Source organism: Oncorhynchus keta, chromosome 12 (genome assembly GCF_023373465.1).
Source record: "Oncorhynchus keta strain PuntledgeMale-10-30-2019 chromosome 12, Oket_V2, whole genome shotgun sequence".
NCBI lineage: Eukaryota > Metazoa > Chordata > Actinopteri > Salmoniformes > Salmonidae > Oncorhynchus > Oncorhynchus keta.
In genome coordinates, this window is record NC_068432.1 from 5,770,568 (window position 1) to 5,793,538 (window position 22,971).

Here is a 22,971-nt window from a genome sequence, read left to right on the forward strand (position 1 = left end):
ATTATTGTCCAGTCACAAGGTCAAGTGCTGCAAAGAAAGACCTCGTTAAGCTGCAGCTGCCGAGAATAGTGCGGCACGTTTTGCTCTTCATTTGTAATCAGAGGGCTAATATTAATACCATGCATGCCAGTCTCTCTTGGCGTCACTTCTTGTTTTCATAAGAAACATTGTTGGAAATTCGAAATAGTTTGCATAGTCAACTTACACACCGATTTACACCACCAGACATGCCACCAGGGGTCTTTTCAGTCCCCAGGTCCAGAACTCCCATCTTTTATATAGCGCAAGTGAACAGCAAACCTGGTTTCAAAAACAAATAAAGCAACACCTCACGGCACAATGTCTCTCCCCCATGTGACCTACTTGTTGTGTGTATGTATTGACATGTATGCAGTGACGACCTCGTCATTCAGAGCCCCACCTGTTTTGAGCCACACATAGCTAAAGAAACGTGTCACATATCAGTTTGCAAACAATGTAAAAAAATAAACAAATATTTTAGTTAATAAAGCCTCCAAACAAGCATGGTCTCTTGAGTAAGGCAGCTCCAAAATGCAGGTGTTTCAATTGTAAAGTATTTTGTTTGTAATGCATTTTTTGTTATATGTCGGACCCCAGTAAGACTAGCTGTCGCCATTGGCATCGGCCAATGGGGATCCTAATAAATCAACCTGCATTGATGACTATTCTCCTTCATTGATGACTATTCTCCTTCATTGATGACTATTCTGCTTCATTGATGACTATTCTGCTTCATTGATGACTATTCTGCTTCATTGATGACTATTCTGCTTCATTGATGACTATTCTGCTTCATTGATGACTATTCTGCTTCATTGATGACTATTCTGCTTCATTGATGACTATTCTGCTTCATTGATGACTATTCTGCTTCATTGATGACTATTCTGCTTCATTGATGACTATTCTGCTTCATTGATGACTATTCTGCTACATTGATGACTATTCTGCTTCATTGATGACTATTCTGCTTCATTGATGACTATTCTGCTTATTCAATGTAAAAAATAAAGAAAGAAATGCTTATCTGTTATTCACTATTGACAACATCACTTTAACTTTTGAATTCCTTTTTCTTTTTTTTGTGAGCTCAATGCGGTGTTTCTCAAGAGATCGATCAAGTGAACTTTGCGACAAGGTTTGGCGTTGAAAACATGGTAATTAACTACAGTGACCAATACCCGTTGTGGGCCTACTTGTCTGCGTGGGGCAGACACGGACAATGAGAGAGACAGAAGAAGCGGGATTGAGAGGGATAGAGAGCTGTTGCTTCGCAAGTTACAGTATCTCTTCCTGAAAAGCGCAATTAATAGTTGGTGTTCAGCAGTCATAAAAGTATGCTTTTACTTTGAACTACAAAAATAGCGATTTTGTCAGACCGCATAGGAAGCAGCTCTATAGAGATGAGATGACAACTTGGGATGAAATAGTTAAGTCATCAAATAAAATAAATGTTGTATACAGAACTGAAGTAATGTGAATAAATAGTTTAAGATGGCTTTGCAGAAATCGATCTGCCATTTCCTGGTTGCTAAAATTCAGTTAGTGACAAAGGAAGCAAGTATAGTGTAGAGAGTCATTGTACCATCTAAACCGCTGTGAAATATATTTTCCATAATCCAAAAATATTGTATTTTCAGCTGTTTGAAGCTAATGCACATAGAACAGATATACAGCTCCTTAGACTTGGTTTCAATGACCGACATATCTATAACTCACATTTCTATGTAAATTTGGTCAGGTCGCTAAAAAAGTGACATATTGCATCTTTAATAAGTGATAAGCAGTAAGGGCATGTATTCATTGTTTTATTCTGTTACAGCATTCATCCCACATAATGCATAGTGCATTTAATGAACAAAAAAAAAAAAATCTAAATAGGAAACCATGATCATTTTATATCATCGAACTGAAAACGAACCGACCTCAAACAGCACTAATCGCTCAGCATTATTGTTCATACAGTACCGTAGCCTAGATCCTCAAAATAGAAAAGTACTTCTGCACTGAGTAAGGTCTTCTTGTTAATCTCAAAGGGTTCAGTTGCTGAACCCCCAAAACAACACATTTTAAACCGGTGTGGTGTGGTGGGCTGGCTGGATGCTGGTGGGCTGGCTGCCTGGAAGTGTCTCAGACAGGGAGAGGAATGCAGGAAGAGGGGGCAGAGACTGCTGGTGGGACCCCCCCCTCCACCCCAACCCCTCTTACTACAGGCCAGGCCAGGTGTTGGTTAGCACTTTACTGTATTGCAGAGTGGCTGTGCCACAGCTGCATAGGAAGAGGTTAGGGTGGGGGAACCAAAAACACATACCAAGCAACGTGACGACGCTGCATGTGGGTTAGTTACTGTGCCCCATTATAAGTGGGGTATTGAGAACGTCTGACTGTGACTGAACCCCAGGCAGCTCATGAGATGAGGCTAATAGAGAAAGCAGTGAGGAGAGGGGCAGACCTGGGTTCAAATACAATTTAAAATCTTTCAAATACTTCCATTTTGCTCTTGCCTGCCTGGACTGCCAGATTGGCAGGGATTGCAGTTTTAGAATAATCCCAAGAGTCCATTAAACCAGGCAAGCTCAATCAAGCACTGAGAAAGTATTATAAATGATTTCCAGCAGTATTTGAACCCAGGTCTAGAAAGGGGTCATGCTGCTACAGTGTGCTCTACTGTATCATTATACTGAATAACTAAACAAACCAGATTCATGGAAATGGATGATAAGGCAGTTGGAAACGTGGCGGATCGGATGACACAGTTGGGTCTGTGACCACCTGCTCCTCCATGCTGCTTCTGACCACTGTGTTATGGGCAGTGTGGGGTAACGAAAGTATTCACACCCCTTGACTTTTTCCGCGTTTGGTTGTGTTACAAATTGAGATTAAAATGTATACTTTTTTTAATCGACACAATACTAAAATATCAAAGTAGAATTTGTAAAAAAAAAAAAAAAAAAAAAAACACATTTCTGAAAAATAAAACCCTAATATCTTGTTAAGTATTAAACCCCCTGAGTCAATGCATGGTAGAATCACCGTTGGCAGCGTTTACAGCGGTGCGTCTTTCTGGGTAAGTCTCTAAGATCTTTGCATACCTGGATTGTACAACATTTGCCCATTTTATTATTTTGAAACTCTTCAAGCTCATTGCTAGACAGTCATTTTCAAGTCTTGCCATATATTTTCAAGCTGATTTTAAGTCCGAACTGTAATTGGGCCACCTAGGAACATTCAATGTCGTCTTGGTAAGCAACTCCAATGTATATTTGGCCTTGTGTTTTAGGTTATTGACCTGCTGAAAAGTGAATTCATCTCCCAGTGTCTGTTAGAAAGCAGACTGAACCAGGTTTTCCTCTAGGATTTTGCCTGTGCTGAGCTCTATTCCGTTTCTTTTCATCCTAAAAAAACTCCCTTGTCCTTGCTGATGACAAGCATACCATAACATGATGCAGCCACCACCATTCTTGAAAATATGAAGAGTGATGCTCAGTGTTGTTGGATTTGCACCAAACATAAATGCTTTATTTTCAGGACAAAAAGTACATTTCTTTGCCACATTTTATTGCTGTGTTACTTTCCTTATTGCAAACAGGATGCATGTTTCGGAATATATTTTATTCTGTACAGACTTCCTTCTTTTCACTCTGTCATGTAGGCTAGTATTGTGGAGTAACTATAATGGTGTTAATCCATCCTCAGTTTTCTCCTATCACAGCCATTAAACTCTGTAACTGTTTTAAAATCACCATTTGCCTCATAGTGAAATCCCTGAGCGGTTTCCTTCCTCTCTGTCAACTGAGTTAGGAAGGACACTTGTCTTTGTAGTGACCGGGTGTATTAATACACCATCCAAATTGTAATTAATGGTTGAATCTTTGCGTGAAACTCGCTACTTGACTGAGGGACCTTACAGATAATTGTATGTTTGGGGTTCAGAGTTCGGGTTGTCATTTAAAAATCATCTTAACCCCTATTATTTCAGTGAGTCCATGCAACTTAATATGTGACTTGCCATTTTTACTCCTGAACATATTTATGCTTGATAAAACAAAGGTGTTGAATACTTATTGACTCAAGACATTTCAGCTTTTAATTTCTTATTCATTTGTAAACATTTCTGAAAACAAAACTCTGCTTTGACACACGTGGGAAAAGGGGGGTGAATACTTTCTGAAGACATTGTATGTGCATCACATTTTATTTCTGCCTGCCCCCTCTCTCCCTTGCGCTGGCTCGCTGGTGGGGTATTCATTACACTGATTCTGAATTTGTCCAATAGAAACTCACGTTTCAGTTGCAAATCATTCTAGTTTTGCAACTGTTTGGACGAATGATTATACCCCTGCTCTTTCTCTTCGCTAATGATGCGAGTGTGTGTTCAGTCTTAAGGTCTGTAGAATATCCTAGCCTATTCATTGATGATGGGCCCTACTTAACTGAAGTTGCGAGGCATTGCAAAGCCAAGACATTGCGAGATGCAGCTTAAGATTGCCGATAGATAGGCCTAGTGCACTCTTCTGACTGTCTGTCTGGTGGCCGACCTGCCTCTACTGTGCCCCTCCCCTCTCTCTCCGTCCCTCGCTAGCTCACTATGAAAGATACAAGTGTTTGGTCTCAGAAGTATTGCAACTCATCAGTCTCCTCCGTTCCAAAAATAGTTGATTCCTAGTGGACACGGGGAGTCGACGTGCAAGGAGTCGAGGAATCAATTATTTTGGAGTCAACTCTCCACCACTTCGTCACCATTCATTAAAAGTTGGGAAAATGGCAAGCGACAGCAGCGAAGTCCTGCATGGTACTAGTTTGAAAAGTTAAATGAGAAGGAAATGCAGACTTTGCGAGGTGGAATTGAGGTACAGGTGCAATGCTTAACCATCTGAAAGGGACACCGTGAGACCCAAGCTGTTTCTGGCAGCGGCACAGCTGCATTGTAAATTCACATGGAATTGAATGAATTTTTCTTATTTGTTTTAACAGAAAAGCGAGTAAAAAGAAATGGCAGTTTAAACGTCAACACGTCTCTTCAGTCCTCACCACCTGTGCTCCCCAGGGATTTGACCAGTTGTTAACGTGTTCACAATGACGCAATTAAGGAGGACAGCTTCTTGCGAGTTTAGATATTCCCACCAGAAACTCCCATGCAAAGGCCCTTTACTATGTCGAAATGAAAAGAGCTCAGTTTATTTAGTGCTCCCTGTTAGTTAACATTCACGATCGGCATATGTTTTCCAGCACCGACTGAGAAATACTTTTCTCTCCTTCTAAACCCGGAGCCTAAAGCATTATTGACAGGACCTCTACTGGTTCAAGATGCTCACAAATGGCACCTTATTCCCTTTTTAGTGTCGTACTTTTGACCAGGGAACATAGGGGCCCGGTACTCATTTTGAGTGCCTGTATTTAACCAATATTCTATATGAGGTGCCAGTACTCAAACGGTAGAAAATTCCAGGTTGCAGTACTTTTGTACCCGGCCCAATTCAATAACTCCACTCTTCATGCCATACATTTTCATTAACTTTCTGCTTGTGTGGAGATGATTGATAATGGAGACTGGTGGATGAATGCAATGCCTGGCTGTTGTTATGGTGCTTTACCTGGGAGAGAGCAATAATGGGGAAACGGCTTCCTGAGAACTGGTCTTTCTTTGTTAGATCACCATCTCTACCAGGAAGCTGTAACATGTAGCCTAATCACTTATACAAACAGGCAGGTGCGTACACACACACACACACACACACACACACACACACACACACACACACTCCAATTTGTGAATACTGTCCATACATGTAATGAGGACTCGGGCTCTCAGAACATGAGCAATAGCTTGCTTTCTCTTGCTATCACTAGACAACTACACGCAAATGTGCAGGTGCATTGAATAGAAACTTGTGGTACATAAGTACTGACACACTTTCATTTTCATAAACACCCTGTACACACACACACACACACACCATGCAGTGCTGATAGATAAAACCACTCGACATGCTTTTCAACGCCTTGCATTCCCTTATTTTTTTCCACCTGTTTGATTGAATATGAATGGTGGAAAATATATAAATGAGCTGTACAGCTGCTGTACACAGAAATGAATGTGTGTCCTGCAATGTGGATTTGGAACTGGCAGAAAACAATGGAGGCGTTTCCCCTTTCTCTCTCTCTCCCTCGCTCCATCCTTCTCTTTCTCACTTCTCGTGCTCTCTTGCGGACTGATGTTGCATAATCGTTTATGTAAAGAGGTATTCGTTCTTCCTCTAGAGGGTTTGTGTCTTCAACACACACTAACCTGCCGTTAAGCGCTAGCTAGCTAGCAGCCTGACTGTTAGCATATGTGTAGCCTGTTTAGCAGCTAGCTCGACGCTTCCCTCCCTCTTTAGCCTCCTAATCAAGGGGACAAACACAGGGACGCTAGCTCTCTGCTGAATTTCTTCACACTGCAGTGTTTTAGCAACAAAAAAGGAGGAGGGGGGGGGGGAGACTAAAGGGAGGAGGTGGATGCAAACACTGAGGGAGCTGTGAGACCTGAAGCAAGGTCCTGGCACGGTGCCAGTCCTGCTCTGGGCAGCAGCAGCCTCTCAGCCTTCCCTTCCCTGTCTCCTGGCTCGCAACTGACTCAGTGGAAAATGTGAATGAAAACATTCCCCAAGCCCCTAACACAAATCACTTTTCTCCCTACCCCACTCCACCCCTCAAAACCCCCCCAAGCGGGATTATTATGTTCCTTTTTTTGGGGAGTGGGAAGGGGGCTTGCGATTTAGTGTTTTTTCTGTGTAGGGTAACTGCCAGAGTTTTGGGAAGAAGAAGAGAAAACAAATGGGGACGAAAACAGATAAAAGGCTAGTAGGAGGCGCAGTAAAACGTAAAACCCTAGCCGGCTAGACTGATTCTTCTTGTTGTGAGAGTGACTCTGTAGTAAGGAGGCACAGGAATATGGCTCTTAATAAGGCTCAGCCATATCCATGACAACACGCTTGGCATTCCTGGGCAGACCGCATTGGCATCTGAAGGAATCACAAAATGGCAGCACACAAAAAGACTCAGTCGGGGCTCCGGTTAACCCTCTGTGTGCCACACCTGACGACTTCGGAGAAAGAGACACTGTTGTTATCTGTTTTTGTCTAGTGCTTGATTTAAAATAAAAATTATCCCCACATTCTGATTCGATTTAGGCTAGTTGTCATTGTGAGAGAGGCTAAATTGTTTGTTCTCAAAGTGACTATCCAGCAATAACATCTAAAGTGCAGAGTCATTTTTTAATTTTTATACATATCCTGGTTCCTCATAGAATGAATAAAATTACAAATGTCTCTTGACCCCCTCAATTCATTCTGTTATCAGTGCAAGCTATTTCACTAGAGGTATGAGTGCCAAATGGCACCCTACTCCCTACATACTGCACTACAGTTGACCAGAGCCCTATGGGTCTAGGGCTTTCATCCATTGTGTCACTGGAACATTTGAAAGTCATATCTGACTGCGAGGGTTGCTATGAGTCGCGTTAAACACTGTGCCGTTTGTCTATCTCGGTGGGGACTTTACTCTCCCGGGGGAAGATGCTGATGCATAACAGTATCTTTCTGATGATTTCAGTTTCTCTGTCTCGATCTGTCTGGGTCTTCCGTCTCTAATTATCTTCCTCTCCTGCATAGGTCAGGTCAATGTTGCGGCTAGTTTAAAAAACACACACACAGACAGACACACACACACACACACACACTAGTGATGCGCGGGTTGAATCATAACCGGTTACATCCGCTGGGGGGACGGGTTTACGGTTATTAAATATCGTGTGGCTGAAGGACAGGTGAGTGGTGGTCTGATTGAATAAAGAGAAGCAAAAACCTTAAATTCCCGAATGCATAATTGTGCAATTTTATATAGGCTACATTGAGGTTTTTATTTTTGGCTATCTGGTATGACTGCATAAGCCTACATTTTAGGGTTTGAACTGTACCATGTGCCAAATAGCCTAAACAGCCAATCTTCAGATAATGTTTTTGGGAAGGGCAGAAAATGTTTACGTCAATCTGCGGAGGCAAAAAGGAGTTTGTCGGAGTGTAATTCAATAAGACAAAAGCTGCGAAAGGTGAGTTGAATATAAAGAGAAGGGAGGGCCAGAAAAGTCATGTCTGGGAAATATTTGGTGAAGTGGTAAAAGAGGATGATAGCAGTGGGATAGATGTGGTGGTTTATGAGGCTCTATCCCAATCTGACAGGATTCTGAATAGGGCTATGGCATGTCAAGGGGACTGCAGCCTGCCGTTTTTAGATGGGTTAAATGGAAACTAAAATCTGGACATTGACTAACCAGAATAAACTACTGTTTGTGGGTAAACTAAAGTCCTCTGATAATACTAGTCCCGTGCGACTCAACATCCCTGTGTTTTGAGGAAATGTCTGAGTTTGACAGGTGTTACTCGCGGTTTGAGCAAGAAGACAATAACTGAGTCGATAAATTGAACGAAGTGCTGTGCGTAGTGCATTCGGAAAAGTATTCAGACTCCTTGACTTTTTTAAACATTTTGTTACGTTATTCAAAAATGTATTAAATGAAAAATATTCCTTAATCTACAAACGATACCCCATGATGACAAAACAAAAACAGACTTGTAGATATTTTTGCAAAGGTAAAAATAATAATACAAATTTAAAAACTATCACATTTATGTAAGTATTCAGACCCTTTACTCAGTACTTGTTGAAGCACCTTTGGCAGCGACTACAGCCTCGAGTCTTCTTGGGTATGACGCTATTAGCTTGGCACACCTGTATTTGGGGAGTTTCTCCCATTCTTCTCTGCAGATCATCTCAAGCTCTGTCAGGTTGGCTGGGGACCATCACTGTACAGCTATTTGCAGGTCTCTCCAGAGATGTTAGATCGGGATCAAGTCCGGGCTCTGGCCCTGCCACTCAAGGACATTCGGAGACACCAGAACAGAGAATCTTGTTTCTCATGATCTGAGAGTTCTTTAGGTGCCGTTTGGCAAACTCAAAGCTGGCTTTCATGTGCTTTTTACTGAGGAGTGGCTTCTGTCTGGCCACTCTACCATAAAGGCCTGATTGGTGGAGTGCTGCAGAGAGGGTTTTCCTTCTGGAAGGTTCTCCCATCTCCACAGAGGAACTCTAGAGCTCTGTCAGAGTGACCATCGGGTTCTTGGTCACCTCCCTGACCAAGGCCCTTCTCCCCTGTATGAATGTATGTATGAAGTGCCTACATGTATCGACTTTCACATTGAGTGCTTTCGTTTATACGCTTTCTGAAAATGAATTGAATATCGCCAAATGCATCATTAAAAAAATATAACGTACATTCTGGGGTAAAAATGATGTGAACCCTTTGGCGTTACCTGGATTTCTGCATTAATTGGTCATCAAATTTGATCTGATCTTCATCCAAGTCACAACAATAGACAAAAGTACGCTTAAACTAATAACACACAAATTATTGTATTTTCTTTGTCTATATTGAATACATCATTTAAAGTAAAGTATGTGAACCCTTAATGACTTGGAGTCAGGAGTCAGGAGTCAGCTAACCTGGAGTCGAATCAATGAGATGAGATTGGAGATGTTGGTTAGAGCTGCCTTGCCCTATTTAAAAACACGCACAAAAAAAGAAGCATTGCCTGATGTGAACCATGCCTTGAACAAAATAGTTCTCAGAAGACCCAAGATTAAGAATTGTTGCCTTGCATAAATCTGGAAAAGGTTACAAAAGTATTTCTAAGATAAAAGTCCACAGTAAGACAAATTGTCTATAAATGGAGAAAGTTCAGCCTTGTTGCTACTCTCCCTGGGAGTGGCCGTCCTGCAAAGATGACTGCAAGAGCACAGTGCAGAATGCTCAATGAGGTTAAGAAGAATCCTATAGTGCCAGCTAAATACTTACAGAAATCTCTGGAACATGCGAACATCTCTGTTGACAAGTCTACAATACCTAAAACACTAAACAAGAAGAATGGTGTTCATGGGAGGACACCACGGAAGAAGCCACTGCTGTCCAAAAGAAACCCCATTGCGCCACGTCTGAAGTTTGCAGAAGTGCACCTGGTTTTCCACAGCGCTACTGGCAAATTCTGTGGACAAATTAAACTACAGTTGTTGTTTGGAAGGAACACATAACACTGTGTCGAGGGGGGGAAAAGGCACAGCACACCAACATCAAAACCTCATCCCCACTGTAAAGTATGGTGGAGGGAACATCATGATGTGGGGCTGCTTTGCTGCATCAGGGCCTTGACAGCTTGCTATCATTGACAGAAAAACTTGGGAATTCATTTATCAAGATATTTTGCAGGAGAATGTTAGACTATCTGTCTACCAATTGAAGCTCAACAGATGTTGGGTGACGCAACAGGACAACAACCCGAAACACAGAAGTAAATCAACAACAGAATGGCTTGAACAGAAGAAAATACGCCTTCTGGAGTGGCCCAGTCAGTCCTGACCTCAACACAGTTGAGAGGTCATGCCACAGCATCAAGAGCAGTTTACACCAGACATCCCAAGAATATTGCTGAACTGGAACAGTTTTGTAATGAGGAATTCCTCCTGACTGTTGTGCAGGTCTGATCCACAACTACAGAAAACGTTTGGTTGAGGTTATTGCTGCCAAAGGAGGGTCAACCAGTTATTAAATCCAAGGGTTCCCACATTTTTTCCCACCATGCACTGTGAATGTTTACACGGTGTGTTCAAAAAAAGACATGAAAACATATAATTGCTTGTGTGTGTTTTAGTTTAAGCAGACTGTGTTTTGTCTATTGTTGTGACCTAGATGAAGATCAGATGAAATATATTGACCAATTTATGCAGAAATCCAGGTATTTCCAAAGGGTTCACATACTTTTTCTTGCCACTGTACATGACCAATGTTCTCTGGTAGTGCGACGAATAGGGCTATAGCCTTAACCCCTGCAGAATGAAGCATTCACACCAGATGTAGGAAAAATGTGGACTTTGGAACAGAAGTGGAGAAATTATAATTGATTTCTTTCTGCTTCTTGAGAGAATGCAATGCTCAGTTAGATACCATCTGTAGAGGTGCTGTCTTCATCATAAAAGCTGATCATATTTCAAGCACAGAAAATATGCATCGAAGCCCAACTGAAATCTTATCAGAAACACGTTGGGTCGTTTTCACATATTTCTTTACTTACAACCAGTCAAACTAATGACATTTAGATATTTTCCACAGAATCTTTCCTGCTTTTTTTTTGTGTTGCTTTATTGTATTTTCTCGCCAATACCTAAGTGTCTTTCCTCCGTGAACTGGATCGAAGCATTCATTCTATCCATCTCTTACATTATTCTGTTGTGTAAGGGTTTATTCAGTCTTCTAGTGCAACATGTCATGACCGAGAAGAAGCTACCTAATAATAGACATGTTGACTTAAAACACAGCCGACCAAAATGTCTGAAATTATAAACAGAAACGTATCTACATCAGGCAGCATCTGTCAATAAGTTGGTCTGCCATCTTTGACTGTAGCCGACAACACATTTTCTATATTTGCAGGTTGGAGTCTGGTGCGGATTTTCACTTCATCACATATAGTCGGGTGGTTGCTGGTTGCGGATGGGTTATTAGCAATTGCAAACAGTTGACCCTTGCACCAGAAACACACACACAGACATCTAAGCCAGTCCCAGACATGGGTGCCCCTGCCTTTGTCACTCCGGGGTAGGAAGCCCCGCAGAAGCCTGGCCTGATTGTTCCGGTTGGCTGCTCTGTGGATGTGGGTGGGAATGGGGTCATCTGAGGATGAGGGGCAGGGGTGGGCACAGTGGAACACCTCATACGTCCTGGCAGAGTTGGCACAAGAGATTGGGAAAGAGGCATGAAAAGATGGAGATGGGGGGCTGTATTATGAGACCGAAGCAGAGATTTCCCACAGTGTTTTACTGCAACATTTCAATGTACCATTGTGCTGTTGTAGTTCAGTCTCTTAACATTGTCCACTGTGAGTGGGAGTCTCCACTTTTTCCATTTCCTAACAAACACCAACGCGCACCTGTAAATGACTAGCTTAAGATAGATCTACTGTGTTTTCCCTTCCTCTGACAGAACAGAAACAGAACAGAAACGGAACAGAAACATGAGCCAGTGTTCCCATGCCTGCTGGTGGCCTTGTCTGTCCATCTCTGCCCCCACCGGGTTGAATAAAGCACTGTGTTGTTTCTGTCCCTCTGGGAAATGTCATCCACATCAGAGGTGTTGGGGGGGGAGAGAACATGTTATCCAGGAAGATGATAAATCAGTGGGTGGTGTTTTGGTCTGAGTCCCAAATGGCACCCTATTCCCTACCTAGCGCCGTTTGGGACGTGGTCCTTTTGCACTTGCTGTGGTGTGAAGTACATTTACTGTCTGTTAAACGCGGCGACACGCTTGCAGCCTTCTGGTCATGACATTAGCTCTCCTCATGTCTTCAACCCACATCCCACCCCTGGTGAAGGTTGCTGGCCTAACTGTGCTGAGAACTGCCCTCGAGGTAGACGTCTAGGATCAGGTTACCCAACATCGAAACTAAACCACAACCATGAGGGGATGATCACATACAGTACCCATCAACAGTTTGGACACATCTACTCATTACATGGTTTTAATTGTATTTTTAGTGTTTTCTACATTGTAGAATAATAGTGAAGACATCAAAAGGATGAAATAACACATATGTAATCATGTAGTAACCAAAAAAAAAAGTGTTAAACAAATTAAAATGTATTTGAGATTCTTAAAAGTAGCCACCCTTTGCCTTGATGACAGCTTTGCCCACTCTTGGCATTCTCTCAACCTGCTTCACCTGGAATGCTTTTCCAACAGTCTTGAAGGAGTTCCCACATATGCTGAGCACTTCTTGGCTGCTTTTCCTTCACTCTGCAGTCCAACTCATCTCAAACCATCTCAATTGGGTTGAGGTCGGGTGATTATGAAGGCCAGGTCATCTGATGCAGCACTCCATCGCTCTCCTTCTTGGTCAAATAGCCCTGTGTTGGGTCATTGTCCTGTTGAGAAAAAATATATAGTCCCAGGGATGGCATATCGCTGCAGAATGCTGTGGTTAAGTGTGCCTTGAATTCTAAATAAATCACAGATGGTGTCACCAGCAAAGCACCATCACACCACCTCCTCCATGCTTCACGGTGGGAACCACACATGCAGAGATCATCTTTTCAGCTACTCTGCTTCTCACAAAGACACAGCGGAAGGAACCAAAAATTTCAAATTTGAACTCATCAGACCAAAGGACAGATTTCCACCGTTCTAATGTACATTGCTCGTGTTTCTTGGCCCAAGCAAGTCTCTTCTACTTATTGGTGTTCTTTTAGTAGTTATTTCTTTGCAGCAATTTGACAATGAAGGCTTGATGAACACATTCTCCTCTGAACAGTTGAAGTTGAGATGTCTGTTACATGAACTCTGTGAAGCACTTATTTGGGCTGCAATTTCTGAGGTTGGTAACTAATGAACTGATCCTCTGCAGCACAGTCTACTCTGGGTCATCCTATCCTGTGGTGGTTGTCATGAGAGCCAGTTTCATCATAGCACTTGATGGTTTTTGCAACTGCACTTGAAGAAACTTTCAAAGTTCTTGAAATTTTCCACATGGACTGGCCTTCATGTCTTAAAGTAATGTTGGACTGTCGTTTCTCTGCTTATTTGAGCTGTTCTTGCCATAATGTGGACTTGGTCTATTACCAAATAGGGCTATCTTGTGTATACCACGCCTACCTTGTCACAACACAACTGATTGGTTCAAACACATTAAGAAGGAAAGAAATTCCACAACTTAACTTTTTAAAAAGGCACACCTGTTATTTGAAATGCATTCCAGGTGACGACCCCATGAAGCTGGTTGAGAGAATGCCAAGAATGTGCAAATCTGTCAAGGCTACTTTGAACAATCTCAAATATAAAATATATTTTGATTTGTTTAACGCTTTTGGTTTCTACATGATTCCATATGTGTTATATCATAGTTTTGATGTCTTCACTATTATTCCTACAATGTAGAAAATAGTAAAAATAAGGAGAAACCCTTGAATGAGTGTGTCCAAACTTTTGACTGGTACTGTACATTTATAAATATCAAACCCTCTATCACTGGTTAGGGGAGACTTCTATCTCCCTGAAGTTTGAACCAAAGCCCTGTCCAAACACGTTTTAAAATATGCCATTCCTTCCTTTTAGAAATCGCTCATCTGTTATGACATTGGTTAAGAGTTGTGGAAGCTATGTTGTGTGAAAACCTATCCAATCCTTTCTACATCAGTGATCATCTCAAGGAAGGATGCAACTTCAGAAGTTTTCCAAACAAGGCCGTAGTTGTGTGGGGCAGGAAGAGAAAATGAGAGCTGACAGTGTAGCACCCGAAATGTTCCTGTGGGTTGCAGACCGGCTGATGGAGTCAGCTCTCTCTGCTCTGGCCCGGCAACATGCTCGCCCACTTTCTCGTCCCCGGCCAGACCCAGCCGTGACTGGGCAAGTTCGGCTCCCGGGCCCGACGCGTCTGCCACCTGATTGGCTTAGTGGGGGTGCTGGCCAGAGGGGGTCACAAAGGTCTGCTTTGTGCGTCTGCTGCCTGAGATGCCGCGGCCCCTCTATTTTCTCTCCACACTAGCCCTCTCTGATTCTATCTCCCGTCCTCCCTCTTCACTCACTAGCACTCCTAACACACTGCCCCTCTTTTGTACAGTAGCTCGCTCTCTCTCTCGGAGCCTCGCACGGAGGGTACAGTAGCCGCAAGATACACACTCACTCCAGATCCCCCAAGGCCAGTCAGTGTGCAATAAAACCCAAAGCCACATCCCCTCTGGGTCTGGGGTGGCGTGAAGGGAAGCATGTACTGGTGTTCGGTTGGAGGAGCTGAGAGTCTGAAGCCCTTTTGTTGTGTAATTCAGCTCACCCCCCCCCCCCCCCCCCGCTCCAGATACATATTCCACAGGGCAAAGAAGGATCAAAGCTGCCTTTGCTGTGAAGCCAGGACTCAAAGGAGAGCGAGGGAATATCCAAATATTTTTCGTTTCCCCACTTCTGTCTTGGGCACTTACCTTCCTTAGACAGGAGTGATGGTAACTTGGAACCTAGGATTTAGTCAATAATATAGCAATGGTAGAGCTCTGATAGCCTTAGGTCATACTAATGTATAATATATGCTACTTAGCAAACACTTTTATCCTTACGTGACTTCCATTTACAGTGTGGGCATACATTTCAGTACATGTGATCACTGCGGGAGTTGAACCCACAACCTTGTTGTTGCTAGCGCCACACTCTTACCAACTAGACCAGTGTTTCCCAACCCTGGTCCTTGAGTACCTTCAACGGTATACATTTCTATTGCAACCCTGGACAGACGCACCTGATTCAACTTGCCCACTAAATCGTCAAGCACTCAATGAGCTGAATGAAGTGTGTTTGTTGAGGGCTACAACAACAAAACAAAAAAAACGTGTACTGTTGGGAAACGCTGAACTCGACCACGTGACACCAGACCAGCATGCATTTGTCTGCCAGTGACCCCATGTAAGGATTGCGCAACAACAAAATAACAACAGTCACTACAGCTCCCTTCGTAGTCAGCTTATTGAAGATGGATTTCCAGTTAACTGAAGATGGGTAGCTAGGACACATTTGCCCCTCTAATTTTACTGTCATATTTAGAGTTAGATCTGTCTGGATTTGTTGTTTGTTGTTTCATCATCTCTGTTGACCTGAGTCATCTCGCCCTCGTCATCTCGCCCTCCTGCCCACATCGCTGTGACTCCACCCAGTCTGGCAGCCCAGAACAACTCTTTCCCCCTCTTCTCTTTCGCTCTGTCCTCTCTTACTGTCTCGCTGTTTTCTCTCTGTCCTCTCTTACTGTCTCGCTGTTTTCTCTCTGTCCTCTCTTACTGTCTCGCTGTTTTCTCTCTGTCCTCTCTTACTGTCTCGCTGTTTTCTCTCTCTCTGTCCTCTCTTACTGTCTCGCTGTTTTCTCTCTCTGTCCTCTCTTACTGTCTCGCTGTTTTCTCTCTGTCCTCTCTTACTGTCTCGCTGTTTTCTCTCTCTCTGTCCTCTCTTACTGTCTCGCTGTTTTCTCTCTCTGTCCTCTCTTACTGTCTCGCTGTTTTCTCTCTCTGTCCTCTCTTACTGTCTCGCTGTTTTCTCTCTGTCCTCTCTTACTGTCTCGCTGTTTTCTCTCTGTCCTCTCTTACTGTCTCGCTGTTTTCTCTCTCTCTGTCCTCTCTTACTGTCTCGCTGTTTTCTCTCTCTGTCCTCTCTTACTGTCTCGCTGTTTTCTCTCTCTCTGTCCTCTCTTACTGTCTCGCTGTTTTCTCTCTCTCTGTCCTCTCTTACTGTCTCGCTGTTTTCTCTCTCTCTGTCCTCTCTTACTGTCTCGCTGTTTTCTCTCTCTCTGTCCTCTCTTACTGTCTCGCTGTTTTCTCTCCCTCTGTCCTCTCTTACTGTCTCGCTGTTTTCTCTCCCTCTGTCCTCTCTTACTGTCTCGCTGTTTTCTCTCCCTCTGTCCTCTCTTACTGTCTCGCTGTTTTCTCTCCCTCTGTCCTCTCTTACTGTCTCGCTGTTTTCTCTCCCTCTGTCCTCTCTTACTGTCTCGCTGTTTTCTCTCCTCTGTCCTCTCTTACTGTCTCGCTGTTTTCTCTCCCTCTGTCCTCTCTTACTGTCTCGCTGTTTTCTCTCTCTCTGTCCTCTCTTACTGTCTCGCTGTTTTCTCTCTCTCTGTCCTCTCTTACTGTCTCGCTGTTTTCTCTCTCTCTGTCCTCTCTTACTGTCTCGCTGTTTTCTCTCTCTCTGTCCTCTCTTACTGTCTCGCTGTTTTCTCTCTCTCTGTCCTCTCTTACTGTCTCGCTGTTTTCTCTCTCTCTGTCCTCTCTTACTGTCTCGCTGTTTTCTCTCTCTCTCCTGTCCTCTCTTACTGTCTCGCTGTTTTCTCTCCCTCTGTCCTCTCTTACTGTCTCGCTGTTTTCTCTCTCTCTGTCCTCTCTTACTGTCTCGCTGTTTTCTCTCCTCTGTCCTCTCTTACTGTCTCGCTGTTTTCTCTCCCTCTGTCCTCTCTTACTGTCTCGCTGTTTTCTCTCTCTCTGTCCTCTCTTACTGTCTCGCTGTTTTCTCTCCCTCTGTCCTCTCTTACTGTCTCGCTGTTTTCTCTCCCTCTGTCCTCTCTTACTGTCTCGCTGTTTTCTCTCTCTGTCCTCTCTTACTGTCTCGCTGTTTTCTCTCTCTCTGTCCTCTCTTACTGTCTCGCTGTTTTCTCTCTCTCTGTCCTCTCTTACTGTCTCGCTGTTTTCTCTCTCTCTGTCCTCTCTTACTGTCTCGCTGTTTTCTCTCTCTCTGTCCTCTCTTACTGTCTCGCTGTTTTCTCTCCTCTGTCCTCTCTTACTGTCTCGCTGTTTTCTCTCCCTCTGTCCTCTCTTACTGTCTCGCTGTTTTCTCTCCCTCTGTCCTCTCTTACTGTCTCGCTGTTTTCTCTCCCTCTGTCCTCTCTTACTGTCTCGCTGTTTTCTCTCCCTCTGTCCTCTCTTACTGTCTCGCTGTTTTCTTTTCTCTCCCTCTGTCCTCTCTTACTGTCTCGCTGTTTTCTCTCTCTGTCCTCTCTTACTGTCTCGCTGTTTTCTCTCTCTCTGTCCTCTCTTACTGTCTCGCTGTTTTCTCTCTCTGTCCTCTCTTACTGTCTCGCTGTTTTCTCTCTCTCTGTCCTCTCTTACTGTCTCGCTGTTTTCTCTCTCTGTCCTCTCTTACTGTCTCGCTGTTTTCTCTCTCTGTCCTCTCTTACTGTCTCGCTGTTTTCTCTCTCTGTCCTCTCTTACTGTCTCGCTGTTTTCTCTCTCTGTCCTCTCTTACTGTCTCGCTGTTTTCTCTCTCTGTCCTCTCTTACTGTCTCGCTGTTTTCTCTCTCTGTCCTCTCTTACTGTCTCGCTGTTTTCTCTCTCTTTGTCCTCTCTTACTGTCTCGCTGTTTTCTCTCTCTTTGTCCTCTCTTACTGTCTCGCTGTTTTCTCTCTCTTTGTTCTCTCTTACTGTCTCGCTGTTTTCTCTCTCTTTGTTCTCTCTTACTGTCTGTCTCTATTTTCTATGTACTCTCCCATCCCTCCCTCCCTCTCGTTCGCTCATTGTTTATGTAGCCTGTGTTCAGGACATGTGACCCTGGCCAGAGAGAACACACAGTTCTCTCACCTCGCCCCTATGGTTTCCCTCCACTTTCACAAGATATCTACAGTCAGCCACTGTACATACAGTGGGGCAAAAAAGTATTTAGTCAGCCACCAATTGTGCAAGTTCTCCCACTTAAAAAGACGAGAGTCCTGTAATCTTCATGATAGATACACTTCAACTATGACAGACAAAATTAGAAATTCCAGAAAATCACATTGTAGGATTTTTTATGAATTTATTTGCAAATTATGGTGGAAAATAAGTATTTGGTCACCTACAAACAAGCAAGATTTCTGGCTCTCACAGACCTGTAACTTCTTCTTTAAGAGGCTCCTCTGTCCTCCACTCGTTACATGTATTAATGGCACCTGTTTTAACTTGTTATCAGTATAAAATACTCATGTCCACAACCTCAAACAGCCACACTCCAAACTCCACTATGGCCAAGAACAAAGAGCTGTCAAAGGACACCAGAAACAAAATTGTAGACCTGCACCCGGCTGGGAAGACTGAATCTGCAATCGGTAAGCAGCTTGGTTTGGAGAAATCAACTGTGGGAGCAATTATTAGGAAATGGAAGACATACAAGACCACTGATAATCTCCCTCGATCTGGGACTCCACGCAAGATCTCACCCCGTGGGGTCAAAATGATCACAAGAACGGTGAGCAAAAATCCCAGAACCACACGGGGGGACCTAGTGAATGACCTGCAGAGAGCTGGGACCAAAGTAACAAAGCCTACCATCAGTAACACACTACGCCGCCAGGGACTCAAATCCTGCAGTGCCAGACGTGTCCCCCTGCTTAAGCCAGTACATGTCCAGGCACATCTGAAGTTTGCTAGAGAGCATTTGGATGATCCAGAAGAAGATTGGGAGAATGTCATATGGTCAGATGAAACGAAAATATAACTTTTTGGTAAAAACTCAACTTGTCGTGTTTGGAGGACAAAGAATGCTGAGTTGCATCCAAAGAACACCATACCTACACCATACCCATGTGAAGCATGGGGGTGGAAACATCATCATGCTTTGGGGCTGTTTTTCTGCAAAGGGACCAGGATGACTGATCCGTGTAAAGGAAAGAATTAATGGGGCCATGTATCCTGAGATTTTGAGGGAAAACCTCCTTCCATCAGCAAGGACATTGAAGATGAAACGTGGCTGGGTCTTTCAGCATGACAATGATCCCAAACACACCACCCGGGCAATGGAGGAGTGGCTTCGTAAGAAGCATTTCAAGGCCCAGGAGTGGCCTAGCCAGTCTCCAGATCTCAACCCCATATAAAATCTTTGGAGGGAGTTGAAAGTCCATGTTGCCCAGCAACAGCCCCAAAACATCACTGCTCTAGAGTAGATCTGCATGGAGGAATTGGCCAAAATACCAGCAACAGTGTGTGAAAACCTTGTGAAGATGTACAAACCTTGTGAAAACGTTTGACCTCTGTCATTGCCAACAAAGAGTATTTAACAAAGTATTGAGAAACTTTTGTTATTGACCAAATACTTATTTTCCACCATAATTTGCAAATAAATACATTAAAAATCCTACAATGTGATATTCTGGATTTTTTTCTTATTTTGTCTGTAATAGTTGAAGTGTACTACCTATGATGAAAATGTCAGGCCTCATCTCTTTAAGTGGGAGAACTTGCACAATTGTTGGTTGACTAAATACTTTTTTTGCCCCACTGTAGATACACTATGCTGAAAATGATAGACAGAGGAGCATTAGGTTAGCCACCTTCTGTCTGCGTCTCTGCAAACTCCACGATGTGAATCTCTCTGATCACCACTTCAGACAATCCACACTTCCTGTAGCTCTGAACACCTTTTAGGCTAGCTTATCTTGCCTGGGGATTTAATTACAGTTATTGAAGCTGGGGGGGGTGCAACGGACAGTAGAAGGGGGTTATCTAATGAAAAGAACCAACGTAATAAGGCACAACAACTCTGTATGAAAATGTACGGAATGATTCTCTTCCCCCGCGTGCGAATGTAAGCCACTCACATTTTGATATTTTCCTGTTTTTTAAAAATATTTTTAGATGGAGATCATAGTGTCTGTGGTGGCAGAGGGATGGAGGCAACAGGCTGCTAGCAGCAGTAAGGCAGCTGTAGGGGGATTTCTCAGGCCTCGCACTATTTGCATGGTTTTTACATCAGATGTGTCGGCCAGGGAAGTGGAGGAAGTGTGGGGAGCGAAGTGTCTGTGCGTCCCAAATGGCAACCGATTCCCTATACTGTGCACCACTTTTGACTGAGCACCGCGAGGAATATGATGCCATTTTGGGACACACAGCGTGCCTGTGTATAAACAGCCTGTACGCTACCCACCCTCCGACGCAGTGAGGCAGGAGCCATGGTGATGGTTGAGGATATGACCTGTTTAAGATTAGAGACCGAATCTGTCATTATCACATCGCTTCCCACTCACTCAAAGGTCACGATTTGAGTGCAGGTGGAGGAGATGACGAGGTGCGAGTGTGTGTGTCCACCCGTGTGTGTTTTTGTTTCTTTGCGCACTGATAGGATTGGAAAACCCTAAGTTGTGTACCGGTCTGGGAACAAGCGGTGATGTGTGTGGTAACTGGGCGGGAAAAAATAGTCCGGCCCAGGAAATAATTAATGTAAACCCATTTGACCTCAGTCTTGCAATGTTGATAAGTAAAGCGCTTTGTGTGTGTACAGCCATTCCCAAAATCAGAATGCAATGTTCCCATTCCACACAAGCATACTAATGATTAGGATTCACAATATATTAGTCCCCAACAACTCGTGTTAACCAAACAAACCCGAAGTAGATCACAATGACAACAAATGTAAATCATTTGTTCAGTTAGTTGTGTCAATTAATTCCGTCCATTGAACTCCAATGGAGAAAAACGTAGATTTGACTCTGTGTGTGAGAGCGAGAGATCCTTACAGAAATGTTTACGCTTATGGGCTCCCCTCCCAGTGGGTCAAGTGGCATTCCCTGACCCCATTTCCCATGGCATAGTAAGAAGGGCACGAGGCGCCGTGGGGAGGGAGGAGAGTGACACGCTGCTCAGACAGAGAAGATGATGACTCCAGCTATGCCCCCCCCAAATGGCCTAGGGCTGCCTGTGCGCTGCTGACATACCCCCATGTCTGGGCAGACCGTCACAACACAGGGCCTGTGTATTGAACAGAGGGCTGTACTGTAGGAATGTCAGGATGACACGCTATGCTCCCAAAGAACACCCTGTTCCCTGTGTAGTGCACTACTTTTGACCAGAACCCTGGTGGGGCCCTGATCAAACGATTCCTTGACTGGCTCATAAAGTCCAAGGAAATGTTTATTTCCTTCACTGTATGTGTTTCAGTCAGTTAATGAAATAGAAATGGAGTAAAAGTTAAAACGGTGTGTTTTCTCTCGCTCCCTCTCTCTGTGTGTTGACAGGATGCTACCGGAGGTGGGGCGTATCCCGTTCTACTGGCCTGTGCAGGGCCAAGGCCGGGGGTGTGTGCTGGGCCTGGGGCTGAGCCAGAGGGACATGAAGACCACTGATGAGCCCCACAGTCGCTATGACCTGGATGACATGGACGTGTCCTGGCTGGAGCTGGTCAACCAGGAGTTCAGGGAACTGGGTGAGAGACTTCTTCGGAGTCCTAACCCGGCACCCTTTATAGTTGCACTACTTTTGAGCAGGGTCTATAGGGCTCTGGTCAAATGTAGTGCTCTATGTAAGGGAATAGGGTTCCATTTGGAATGAGAACCTTCAAATCAACCTCAACAGGACTTCATTAGCCTATCGATTTGTTGCGTCTGTTTAGTTTGAGCATTTAGTCTAGAATGTGACGCAAAAGCTCGTAAAACAACTCACTCACACACTGACTGGGCTACTGTGGATAAGCATTTTACCAGCTATTGTATGACCATCCTGCAGTATGACTGTACTATTGTACCTCTACTCCATTGTGAAAACTTGCGTCCTCAAAAATCTAAACTGCAGACACATTTTAAAGGAGAAAACGCATCTCATAGAGTGATGGTCTGCCATTCGCCATTTCGGACGCAAGCCAGGGCCTGTGGCCAGGGAGGGTTGGTAGTGCTGGTCAGAGAGGTTCGTTCTTTCAATGTTCGGTCAGCGCCGTGTGTTTCATTGCTTGACTGCCGACATTTTCTCCCGTTTCTCGATGTAGAATCGCGGTTTTGAAAATTACGGGCTGGCACTCTGTTCAGAGGTGCAAAGTACTCTCGGCTGGCCAACGCTACCGGTGTGTCCATGCCTTAACACTTCACCCTAACACACGCAGTCCTCCTCTCCACAACTCCACTACTCCTCATCGCTCTTTTATTGTGGAGTAGTGACGTTGGAGAGAGGAGTTTTGGGGGTCAGAAGGGTGCGCCTCCCTGCACTCTGTCCACACAGAGGGATATTCCCACTGTTGAGCCCAGTCTCTATCAACTGCTCTCTGGCTGGCCGGGGCTACTGTAGCTGACCCTGAAGCTCACTCTCTCTCCACATCACAGACCCCGTTTATTTACAATCTGATCTTGTGCTCATAGATAAGAAATATAATTGCATTTTTAAATCCCTCAGGCCTGGGCTTATTTACTCTGCTTTTTAAATAGTTTTTCCTCAAATGGGTTGCTTCTCATAACCCCAATGTCTAGACCAAACAAGCACTTGCTTGTTGCCGGGTTACAGTGTAATGCCATATCGCAACACCGATAGGCTGATACAGCATGCTCCATCTTTTATTTTGATCTCTCTCTCGCTTTACCAACATGCCTCACTCCATTTCTCTTTCTCTCGCTCTCTCTC

At 44.0% G+C, this 22,971-nt stretch overlaps 1 protein-coding gene across 2 annotated transcripts in view; it reads left to right on the forward strand.

Annotated features, from left to right (window-relative positions):
- Positions 1-22,971, forward strand: part of LOC118390902 (protein Jade-1-like) — a 154,101-nt gene that overhangs the window by 59,965 nt on the left and 71,165 nt on the right. For both annotated transcript variants that reach the window (XM_035781645.2, XM_035781646.2), the window contains one exon: positions 21,603-21,790. In XM_035781645.2, the coding sequence (XP_035637538.1) occupies positions 21,603-21,790 (188 nt within the window). The remainder of the gene's footprint in view (positions 1-21,602; positions 21,791-22,971) is intronic.